The following is a 13,046-nucleotide window of genomic DNA, read 5'->3' as shown; positions in this document are numbered from 1 at the left end:
GAAAAGCTGAGGAAAAGAAAATGATGAAAAAGAAAAGAGAAGAATAAAAGAAAACATTAATTCACTGATGTTTGGTATGCAGAAGATAAACAATTAGGCACACCATATAAAAGGAATGCCATAGTTCTAAGCCAATTTTACTTAAAACTGCCTCAACCTAAAACACCATATTTACTCAAAAGGCTTAAGATGACCTATAAGATCCACTTTAAGCTAAGATTGCTCATCTCTCTTAAATATCAAGTACCTATTGTGCGTTTAACAGGCAGACTAGGTACTTTCAGAGATCAAAAACCATATAATTTTAACATGCTGGCATTTATGACAGAAATATTCCCTAAGGTCTAAAAAGCCTCAGGAAATACGAGCCAGACACAAAGTTTCAGCTCACAAAAATGCAAGTGAAAACACCTGGGGTAAGACAGTCTCATGAAGGTTTAAAGTTATAAAAGGAAGAGAGAAAATTTCAAAGAGCAATAGGTAAAAAAATTATCTTAATAAATTAAATATGGAAAGAAAAATGTTTTGTTTCTTATGTCAACACATCATTTGATCACACCTTTACCTGACAGGTAGGACAGACAAGGCCAATGAGGCACAGAGAGTGAAGTGACAATCAAGATCTCGGAGTTCAGAAGTAGAATTGTTGGGATTCAAATTCAGGTCTCTGAACTGCAGATCCCATATTCTCTTCACACTAAGGAAGCCTGGGTGCCCGAGCCAGGCCAGCTCCCCGACTCCCCACCCAAACCACTAACCTCATGGAAGGAAACAAAACGAGGTAAAACCCATTTAATTTACACACAACTAAATTATATAATTGATAGTATAAAATCATATAACCACCAGATATTATGATAATACTCTGGGAAATCTGACAAGAGTGACCAGGAGCAGATCAACTCAATCATGTTGCCAGTGACAAGTCTCCCCATCTTCCCTAACCATTCCTTTCATACCTTCCCCACTCTATGCCACACTGGTCTGATGCTGGCAGGAACTCCAGTGAGGAAAGGGGACACAAGCAGGAGCTGGAACAGAGCTGAGGGGGCAGCCTCATAACAAAGGGGAGAGTTGGAATGGGATGGGAGTGGCATGGCGGAGGCCACTGTGGCTCTCAGAAGGGCGAGTGCTCAAGTGGAGGCCCCGAGGACGGAGGAAGAACTGAAGAACGGAAGGCAAACAAGGGTTCTCACAGAAAGAGAAGCTTTAAGGGACTTCGGGGAAATGGCCCACTCGAATATCAGCTCCAGAGCCAGTGTGAGCTTCCTCAGCAGAGCGACCCCATTTCTGGTGGCAGTAACATCAAGAATGGATCTAGATCTCTTGGGAATGTATTGCAGGGGAGGATGAAAGGGAGCAGGAATGGAAGCGGTCACAGGGAGTTATTTATAAGTTGAATTTAGTAGGCAAGAGCTTTTTACAAAATTGTAGTAGTGTATTCATTAAAAAGCATATAGGCTACAGGCTGCTAAATTTGTTTTAACTGCTTTTCTTATAACAACAACTAGCACTTATCGAATGCTTACTATGTACTGTTCTAAGCACTTAAAATTATTAACTCATAGTTTCACAAAAACCTGAGAGCAGTGACATTTTACTGTTTTTATTAAAAAACATTAGGAAGAGAAAAATTAAGTAACCTATCAAAGATTATATCACTAGTAAGAATTCAAGCTGAGCTCATAACCACCACATGGTGTCCCCTTACCTTCCGAAATTACTACTTTTAACCTAACGCTCAAGTTTCTAGAATTCTATGACTATTAACAGTAAACAGGCTGTGAGTAATAGCCTAAAAGTTCTCTTATGAATAAAATGCATGAGAGTTGGTAGTTCACAGACTTTGGCTACGAAAATCCATTCTGAAATATTCCCTAGGCTGCCATTTGGGTAGTAGTACATTTACCACTGTGGAATGCTTTGAAGTTCTATAACAGGTAATATACTCACATGTATTGTCATATTTAATCCTCATAACAATACTAGAGTAGGAATTATTTCACTATTTTAAAGCTAAAGCAAGGTGACTAAATTTTGAACAGAGTCTTCACATTTACAAATTTCAATTTACTACATTTTCACAAATTTGGGGAGCTAATATGAATATATATCAGGAAACTGAATTTCAGACAGATTAAGTGAATTGTCCCAGGTTATACCACTTGTAAATTACACACCGAGATTCAAATCCAGGTCCTGATTTCAAGTTCAAAATGCAGATGTTGCTCTCTATGAGTTATTGTATTTCATAAAATCACTGACAAAGCAGACAGAACAACTACCAGGCTGAAGAAAATCAAACAGCTATTTGGAGAAGGAGACAGTCTAGTAGGAAAGCCACGTGCTGGAGGTGTGGCAAGGCAAAGCGTGATGGTGTGTGGATCTGCAAGAGCAGGTGAGGCCACATGGGAGGTATTTCACTTCAAACCTGAAGAATTTGGACTTAATTCTATGTATCATAAGGAACAAATAAAGACTTAAATAAAACCAACAAAAAAACCTGCCTGTAAAAAAAGTATCTCAAAGAATAAATACAAAAGGCCTTCAGTAGCAGGCCAATTCAGAACAAGAGAAAAATGTTTCGGTTCATTTGCCAAATGCCGGCATACATTTCCCATAGAGTATCTAATGGATATATGGAAAAGGAGGAGCAGTTAGAGGCAGTTGGGATGCACTTACTTTCTGTGAAGTTCATTTTAAGAATTTCAACAGCACAGATATGAACAAGACTATATCTGCTTATGCTAGCAGAGCCATAAAAAAATTGAGAAGAAATAAGATAAATTATTCAATACTTCAGCATTCTCTTATTCTGTGGCTACTTATATTCTGACAAAGTGAAAAGATCAAATGAAGAATGGGGAAAAATTCACTTCAGTAACACAAAATATCGCCAAAGCAGGAATCCAAAGAAGCCACAGTGAGCACAGGTGCTGCGACCACGCGCCACATTAACTTCTTTACTCCAGTATAGGGGTCCTCCGCCACCCGGCACCAAGCTACATTTCCACCTTTATTTTCTGAAGTTAACACACAGTTCTCTGTTCCCCAAGAGTGCTTCTTCGCATTCTGACAGCCATGGCTTTCCACTGTTTTCCCACACATACATTCAAGCCATTCAGTGAGGTCAAGCTTTTATTCTATCTCCTTAAAGAGGCCTCTTTTACCCATTACAGATAACCAATCACTTTCTGAATTCCTGTAAATATCTATTGCCTATACAGTTTCTTGGGAACATGGGCTAGTTTCATATTCTATTGTATGGTCCCCAAAGTGCTATGTACCTGCAAGCATTTAAAAGTAAAATGCAAACTAAAGAAAAGGAAAATATAGTACAAATAGGAGATGTAATCTGATTAATTCAAATATTCAAATATTCAAATAAGACAAAAAATAAACTCTTAACTTACCCCATTTAGGCTGCCCAAATCTTTCACCAAATGTTCATCTGTGGAGGCATCGTAATTGATTACAGCATGCTGCTTATCCACACTACGAGACTGAAAGAAATTTTTAAGTTAATAAATATAAGAAAATATCATAATAAATAACAAACGCAAAGATTTTGGGCTAGATACTTCATATTAATAGGATAGTAGGTGAACACAGCAAAATATCAAATAAAAAGTGGATTAAATGATATTTAAACTGCATTACTATACAACACAAATTTGGCATCACTCCCCAAAGCAGCAGCAGCCAAAACTTTAAGACATTCTTTTCTACCAAATTCACACATTCCACTTTTGAGAAAACTTAAATCAGCTGACTTTGTTGAATGTATTGACAGTAATTTTTTTATAATTTTGAACTGTTAGATGGAAATCATGTGAATAATTTTATAATGTTTTATGTATCTTATTTGAAAAAAAAATTACCCTACAGAATTTTCTTCCTTCAATACCAAAAACTCTAACATAAATTACATAAGGAGCCCAAAGATTTAGAGAAAAAGGATACAATACATGTTCCTGAATAAAATGATCCTTACTTAAAACATGAGCTCTAAAACTGGAATTCAAGGAAGAGCCCTAAGAGGAAAACAGAGAAGGTCAAAAAAGGGAATTAAAATGGCAAACTGACTTCTGGAAACTACTTTTAAGTCTCTTAAAGTACATACACACACACACATTCTCTCTCTCTCTCTCCCTCCAGAGCTTAGTGAGTTGTTTGCAGATGGAAGCACCTGAAAGATGAACCAGAAGCCTGTGGAAGCTTTGATTGAAAGAAAATATGAGTGCAGTCACAGGAAGAAACAGTCTGAGAAGCACTGAATCTGAACTCACTAGCCCCTTATCACAGGGTTTGTATGTAAAGCTTGGTATACTAAAAGCAAAGAAACTATCCAAAATGGGGAGATGAGACTCCCAGGCTCCAGTGCAACATACAAAGAGCTTGGATGTCATTGTTTCCATGTTCACAATAAGAAAAAAGTTGATGAAACTGAAAATCAAAAACTTGTCTTGGTTTCACCAGAGAATTGAGATCCTAATGCCAGCTGACACCCTGAAAACTGGAGAGACAGATGAACACAGAGAATCACAGTTCACTGGGAGCAGAACCCATTGCTGCAGCCAGCAACTGACAGGAAAACTTGAAGGTAAAGCATCTAACTGCTGCAGACTTGAGTGTGAAATAGCTTGAGAGAAAAAACTCCTAGGGGTACGGACTCACGGGCACATCACTTTTTCATGGGTTTTGCCTCCAGAAGCCCCACAAGGATTTCAGGGTGAAGACAGGAGAAAAATCTTCCTGTGCTCCCAGAGGGGTGAGGGGCAAGGAGCTGCTGTGAAATAAACTCGGAGCACTCTGCTCTAGGAAAGCTGTTTTACCACAGCTCAACCAAGGTGGGTTTTACCAGAACCTGTCTGACATGGGGGAAAGGAAATACTCAACTGCAGCCTCCTCCAGCCCTCCTGTCTCACCTAAAGATGGGGACGAAAAAAGCCGAGATGTATTTATGAAGCTCATGGCCCCATTAAAAGACTGAGAACAAATCACAGCATTTCAGAATGCTTCCCCTCCCTCCAAACCTTACCATCAGATCAACAGGGATTTACATATATACAAATAATAACAGCAAGGGATTACAACAGAAAAAACTACAAAGCTCAGACTATTTAAGAAGGAGTCTCTAGGGAAACTCAAAGACAACAGGGGACACAAAAACAAAGGCACTACAGGAAAGGTTAACCTCTGACATTTTCAGCTAAAGCCAACATAAACACAGCCTAACTCTTAGCCACACAAACAAAATGGGGAGAAGGTCAGCAACCAATAAAATAACAATACAATATAAATCCTAGTTGAAATGATCCTTTCCAAGTAAATATTACTAAAATTAAGACTCTTCCCCAATTAGCTTAAATTCTACACTGAAAAAGTTTTGGTCTTTCCTTCTAGAATACAACACATTAAATATTGCTAATTTAATAAATTTAACATTAAAGTAACTGATACTATGAAGAAACAGTATGTGACCTAAAACAATCTTCTAAGAAAACCTTAACATCCACCATACATACACTCTTGTTCTTCTGAAAAGTTTTAAAGGTTGTTTCTAGTTTTGTTTTCTCTGACATTTCAATTTCTCTAGAACAAATTGCAAATATCAGAATTAACAGAAACATTATGAAGCGTAGTTAGCACCACTTCTCTACAGCTTACCTGAACAACCATCTATTTTGGCAAATTACAACTGTAACTGCTGTGAAATATCTGCATTAAATCTAAAAATTATTTAAACTTCATTGGTTTTCACTGTTGTGCTTTAAATTGTTGCTCTGTTTAAACTAATGAAGCACCAAATTCAGTTATTAAGGTTATTATTCGGTTATTAGGACATAACTGAATTATTATATTTCCTAGTGCAGCGCCACTAGGAAAATAACTTCTTTTTGTGGATTTATCAAGTTGAATTAGTCTAAGGATAAAAGTCTCTACACGTTGCAAGGCCAGGGAGATTTCAAGTAAATGTAGGCTCTCAAAAGATACTGAATGGATGGATCATCATAAACAACCTCTCTGTGAGGAAGAGAACACAGAGAAAGAGCAGTCCTCAGAACAGCGCACTGAAATTCAAGGGGGAGAATCTAAATGAGACTTGAGAAAAGGAAAAACAGAAAGCAAAGTGAAAAGTTACTGTTAGATATGGGACACAGGTCAAATGGTGCTCACGGAGACAGGGAATGGCTGCTTTTGAGGGAGTGGTCTACATGGATCAGAGACAAGGATAAAAAATAGTTTGAGGAGGAAATAATTAGGGAAGGCCACTTCACTAAGTCCACAACTTGCTAGAAACTTGGATTATCGTGAATCTGAATCGCACCTGCCTTCAAACTGTTTACGGGGGTAGGTAAGCACAAGAACACCTTAAAGCACACGCAGAAAACAACAGGGTCCACTGAGTTGAGATGCAATTCCAACTTTGGGGATTCAGGAGAGAAGGAGTGAGGATGTTATGAGGGATCAGAAGAAGCATCTCGTTTGTTGGTTTAACAAAGACAGTAATAATTTTGTGAGAAGACTAGTCTTATGAACTCAAGGCAAGGGATATCATCAGTTTAGAACTCACAAAACAAGTTGTTCCCATATGTGTAACTCTTTAAAGATTAACAGCCAATGAAAGCAAATACAAATTCCTATGACTTTAGTTATCAAATGTATTCATGGTGTTTCAATACCTGTCAAAGAAATTAAACAGAAACCCAAGATTACAGAACACAATACATCAAGTGAGTCGTCAAGTAAAACTGAAGACTAAGAAAGACTTGTTATTTACATCTAACCACATAACATTAAACCACTTTCATTTCAGATCATCAAAGTCACATTTTCTTCAGATTAATCTGAGCTAGGAGAAGGTGAATTACAACATAATTTTCACAACTCATATGGGTACTTCAATGAAAACTTAGTAATCTCCCAGGAACGTATAATTAAAACCCTGACAGACTGCCAACTTCATATTTCTCATGCTAATGGAAAAGCCTTAGCTGACTCAGGCTTAAACCACAAAGATAGTCAACTTTGACCAGGTCCCTTATTCTTGTCACCTTAAGCCTCTGGTAAGAATGCAAGACTCCCTAGTCAATGCCCCATTATGGTCCATTTTCCCCACAAAAGTCTGTGCCCCCTTTCTCTTGATTTTTACTTTCTATAAAGACCCTCTTCCCAAGGCTTTGCACTACACTCGAGAATACACCTTACTTGAAACTCTTCTTCATTCTTAAGCACTTCATAGATGGTTACCTCCTGCTTCCTTCTTTTAACTGAAATCTGGCTTTCCCCTGAGAACACTACTTTCCATTGCACTCCTTTAAAGAGGATGCTGTCCTCCTAAATTCAACATTGAGTTCAGAGATGCAGTCTGAATTCTTCCCAGTGCACTGTTGTGGCTTCCGGACCATTATCCTCCCTCAACGAAAAGCACTTTACCCTTTTTGAAGTTCTTGTTATCCACCTATAAATAAATACATATACATACTAGACATTCACACACACACCTCTCCTAGGTTGCAACAATCATTTTGGTCATTCTAACTTTGTGACTGAAGTTTGGGGTTATGATCAGTCTTCCTTTTCATTCAAATTCCTATTTCCTCACGATTGATTTTAAACATCTATGTAGATGACCCATATAAAAAGTTCTAGCCTCCTCAACTCCCACAACAAAAATCTGTCCCAAAACCACTCCCACTGCTATGCCTCAGCATGTGAAACTGATTCTACCTCTGGTATCTAAACCGTACTATTTCTCTCTGACTACACCCCCTGTTCTTCCAGTTGTCTTCATTATTTACAATAATTTACTGGTACATTACCTCAGTTCTTTGACAGCAGCCAGATATCTAATACTCTGACCCCTTCCTTTTCTCCCAAGCAACCACACCCTGTCACTCTATTTTCCTTCCTTCCCTACATACCCTGGATTCTCCTGGCTGCAACCATCCCCTTTATGTTCATAATTCCAAAATCTCTACTTCTGCTCGGACTACACCGCTCAGCTTCATATATTTATTTCCAGCTTTCTGTTGAGTGTCTCAATCTGAATGTCCCTTAGGAACCTCAAACTCACTATCTTATTTCCCAAAAGTACACTGCCCAAACTTCTAATTCATCTATTTCCATGCCAGAAATGCTACATCTTAGATTCTTTTTCTCTCTCTCACTCATATATAACTAGAAAGCACATCTTCTTCAATCTCTCCAGTCTCTCCCCACAAGCTCTTCACTGTTTCTCCTACTCTGTCTTCTTTTCTTCCTTTCAAATGATACCCTCTTTAGAACTTAACCATCTCTTTCCAGATTATTTTAATCTCTTAACTGCATATACCCATTCCAATCTCCAATCCCTGAGCAGTAATGTAGAACAGCAGTTTAAAGCAAAGACGCTGGAGTCAAAAAGAACTGGTCCAGCCATTTGCCAGCTGTGTGACCTTGGTAAAATTACTAATCTTTGTTTAATTATCTACAAAAAAGATAAATCTATATCACAGATTCTTTTTTGTTGAGGATTAAATGACATAACACATGGGAAGCTTCTGAAAAGGCAATATTGCCCCGCTTAAAAGCTCCTCGGTGTTCTTACTGGCTAAGGTAAAATATATAAAGTCATTACTACAGCACACAAGGCCCTCCAAGATCTGGCATCTTTTAACTCCAAACTCTTAATCTCTCAAAAAGTTTGCCTTCACATCCACAGCTCCTTCTACTACCTGCATACACATTGATCCCTCAGCACCCAGCACGATGCCGAGAACATAGGAGATGCCTAACAAAGGTTTCTTAAAAAAAACATGCTCCGGGCCAGCCCGGTGACGTAGTGGTTACGTGTGCATGCTCTGCTTCACTGGCCCAGGATTCATAGGTTTGGATCCCAGATGCGGATGTATACACCGCTCATCAAGCCATGCTGTGGCAGCATCCCACATACAAAATAGATGAAGACTGGCACAGACGTTAGTTAGCTCAGGGACAATCTTCCTAAAGCAAAAACAGGAAGATTGGCAACAGATGTTACCTCAGGGCCAACCTTTCTCACCAAAAAAAAAGGAAAAGAAAAAAGAAAAATATATGTTTTTTGGCCAATCTCATTTCATGAAGTATGGAGGTATTTTTTTTGGATAATAAAATAGCAAAAGTACTTAAGTTATAAAGTTCACACCAAATTTTAAGAAACCTACAAACTAGGTAGCTTAAAACAATAGAACCAAAATAAAAAAAATTCTCTTAGACAAGATAATTAAACTCAGAAAATTTTGGAAACTAAGAGTATTAAAATGAAGTAATAACACTTTATTTGTTGATCCCATTCCTGGGAAAGAAATAAAGAAGAAAAAGCCTGCCATCAAATAAGGTCAAAACATAAAAAACAATTTCAGGCCAGGAACAATGAAAAAGAGTCAAGGACTCAAATCAATTTCTAACTAAAAACTAACACAGGAAATGGTACAAACAAATACCTGATATGCATCATACAGCTGTGGGCATGAAATGGCTAATTTTAACATTATTATTACTTCTTACATTACTTCTTTTTCCTACTAAGGATCTAAGAGGGAGAAAAAGACACAGAAATACATGGATACAAATGCCAAGAAAAAACTAAGGAGAGAAAGAAAGATTGCTACTGTGTATCATCACCATTTAAAAATCTTTTTTAAAGACACTGTAGCTGAAAGCATCTATAAAAGCCCAGTTGCATTTTTAAAATCATAGTAATAAATAGTGATGATTTATCCTTTGCTATGCGCCCCAAAGGAGGGATGAAAACAAGTCACCTATGATCTTCAAAACATATTCCATCATCCTCCTCCATCAGTAGAAAATTAAAATATTAAAATAGTAAGTCAAATATAATTTCATTATAGTTTCCATTATGCATCAGGACAAAAACCACTTTTAGTTAGTATGATGATGGTCCTCAAAATAGAGCAAAATTCAAGCATCTGTTGCAATTGAAAATTTAAGAAGATAAAATCAGAATTTGATATGAACTTTTTTTTTCAAAATGCAACTCTATTTGTACACAGAGATATCCAATACATTGTAACAAAAGTCTGAGCATGTTTACTAGCATGAGAATTAAGTTATCTAACCAATTTTAGGTTACATCCATGCAGGAGCTTGCTGCACAGTGGCAGATAGAAAGACCATTTGATTTTGAGCCAAAATTACCAATGTTCTAACACCAGCTTCCACTACTTAATGACTGCGTGGTACTGGCCCAGTGACTAAGTTTTTCTGAATCTTAATTTTACCATCTGTATAATGGGGATGATTATATCGTTCAGAAAATTAAGAGGAACAATTGAAATAACATAAATGAACACTGAGAACTAGAAAGTATTATTCAAATGCAAGGTATTCTTAATAGTAGTAATATTAATGTGTTACTCAAAACAAAGAAACTATAATTTTCATCCAATAATTATACTGCATACCTTTCACCCATGGCTAAGATTTGTTTTGCACAACATGTCTTATGAAACACAGTCTAGTTACCTTTCTATACCAAGACAAACAAGCACAGCAAGTCTAATTAATTTGCCACAGGCTTCCAAGATAAGTGGGGGAAGGAGAATTCAAATTCCAGAATCCCTTGTTAATCAGCTACTCTTTAATATCTAAGCACATTTCTTCTCTTTCTTTCTTTCTTTTTTTCTTCTGGTGAGGAAGATTCACCCTGAGCTAACATCTGTTGCCAATCTTCCTCTTTTTTTTTTCTCTCTCTCTCTCCCCAGTAGCCCCAGGACATAGTTGTGTATCCTAGTTGTACGTCCTTCCAGTTCTTCTATGTGGGATGCTGCCACAGCATGGCTTGAGCAGTGGTAGGTCTGCCCTCAGGATCCAAACCTGTGAATCCCAGGCAGCTGAAGCGGAGCACACAAACTTAACCACTATGCCACCAGGCCAGCCCCACATTTCTTCTTGATGATTATTCTTTAGACTCCCTTTTTTGGAATGAGATGAAACAAAAAACATAAAACTCAAACTTATTTTTGAGTTTGTCACAAATAATATAAAATAAAATATAACAAAGTAACATAAATGTCATAAAATAAAAAAATTAATTGCAATCAAACTGATCATATGACCTTATGGAGCATTTGTTTCTTTTTGCACTGCATTTTAAGCCATATTACCATCAAAGTATTTTTTAAAATGCCAATAAATCTATTTGTAGTTGAAATGCAGCACGTATGAGAGCTCAATAATAATCCATTATACGTACATACTGCATTTTGTTTATCTATTCATCTGTTACTAGACACCTTACAGAGACACAGACACCATACCAGTCATGTCTCTTAATATTTCTTATCTCCACGTAAGGAGAGACTTATCCTGCAAGTTCCTAAACAACCATTCACACATTTCTGGGATATTACTCTGCTGGTTGATAGAAATGCCACGTGGAAAGCACCTCTTCCACTCTCTGATGAACACGTTCCCCCGTATTAGAACCTAAGATATGGTCCAGTTCTAAGAGGCCAATATCCAAACAGAATCATTACTGCCTTTTTCTCAGTTGCCACACTCACCACTCTACCTCACTGAGGAGCCCAGAAAATCTCTGTACTATTCTATTTCTCTCACTGAATTTGTTTAATTAAGATGTCATTGTATAGCGGTTTTCCTTTGTTATCTAAAAACTATAAAGTAAGTTCTCTAATTTTAAAATAAACATGTAATAAACATATGCAAAGTTGATTCTTCTATGGCTAAAGCAGCATTTCTCATTTTCCGCACTATTGATATTTTGGGTCCGATAATTCTTTGTTGTGTGTGTTTGGGGTGGGCGGGGAGAGGTATGCTGTACACCGTAGGATATTTAGCAGCACCTCTGGCCTCTTGGCCTCTACCTACTAGATGTCAGTAGCAACCACCTCTACCCCCCACCATTTGTAACAGCCTAAATGTCTCCAGATATTGCCTAATGTTCTGTACGGGCTGGAGGGGGAGGCAGGATTGCCCAGCTGAGAAACACTGGGCTAATAAAATAAACACTTCTACTTTAAGTATCCACTTACAGTTTTTAACCAAAAAAATACAGGGAGCAAGAGTCCAAGAATTTGTTCTACATTTCCAGGACCTATTAAAATAACTAAATTCTCAAAAATCTGGAGACCCACTTTCCTGCTAAATACTTTACTCAAAGACATCTTAAAAGTACCTTTTAAAAGTAACTCCTTTATACATAATTCAGTAAATACCAATGATCTTTAATTATGCTCCGACAACTGGAAGGTATCATAATGAACATCTCTAAAAGAAGCAGTGAAACTACTTTCAGTATCACTGAAGTGCCCACAATTAAATTCAGTTTTACTTCATGCTATGCTAATTTTATGAATTATTTCTAAGTCCTATTTTAAAAGTATATAATGTGAAACTTCTCATTTTTAAGAATAAACTTCTCTACTCTGAGCTCTCATTTTTCAAAATATAAGCCCCAAGACTTAGAACTTATTTTTAGATGATTCAAGAGGGAGAAAATTAATTAAACTGGTAGTTACAGCTAAAAGAGGGAGAGCCAGAAAGTTCAAATCTAGGTAGGGCTGTTCTCCAAGAGCAGAAAAATATTTTGTACCAATTCCAGACTCTGAATAGACACATACAGAAGGCTGACGTTATTACCTGCAACATGAGCTCACAGTCATCTCTTCCGACAAAAATCATTTCTCGCGGCAGCCTGTGCCGAGTGCCTCCACTGCTCACCAAAAACCAGGATGTTAAGCTCATTTTCTGCTCAGCTTCTAAGTCTTTGGTGAAGCTACGTCATCCTGTGGAGAAATATTCAGAAAAATACACATTCAGATATTTTTAGCTTCAGCATCTATTCACCAAACCCTGGAAGTAGGCCCAAGAATAGAAACGCATTCGACATTTACCTCTGACTAAATAAACAGTCCACAGGTCCCTGGAAATGACATATCTACCAAATTCTCATCAGTAAAGTACAACCACAGACTCTGCCAAGAGCTCAATTAAAAAGGAAGACGTGAAGCAATTAAGCAGGTAGTCAGCTAAGAAACATT

General features: G+C 37.4%; 1 protein-coding gene across 6 annotated transcripts in view; it reads right to left on the bottom strand.

The window, feature by feature from the left end:
- Positions 1 to 13,046, bottom strand: part of CEP170 (centrosomal protein 170) — a 144,617-nt gene that overhangs the window by 94,008 nt on the left and 37,563 nt on the right. For all 6 annotated transcript variants that reach the window (XM_046679409.1, XM_046679412.1, XM_046679410.1 and 3 more), the window contains exons 2-3: positions 12,646 to 12,791; positions 3,414 to 3,503 (exon numbers count right to left, since the gene is read on the bottom strand). In XM_046679409.1, coding sequence (XP_046535365.1) covers positions 3,414 to 3,503; positions 12,646 to 12,750 — 195 coding nt within the window. In that variant the 5' untranslated portion in view covers positions 12,751 to 12,791. The remainder of the gene's footprint in view (positions 1 to 3,413; positions 3,504 to 12,645; positions 12,792 to 13,046) is intronic.

The sequence above is a fragment of the Equus quagga genome, chromosome 12, assembly GCF_021613505.1.
Source record: "Equus quagga isolate Etosha38 chromosome 12, UCLA_HA_Equagga_1.0, whole genome shotgun sequence".
In the NCBI taxonomy this organism is placed as follows: domain Eukaryota; kingdom Metazoa; phylum Chordata; class Mammalia; order Perissodactyla; family Equidae; genus Equus; species Equus quagga.
Note: the sequence above shows the minus strand (reverse complement) of the source record. Positions and strands in the feature narration are given on the sequence as shown.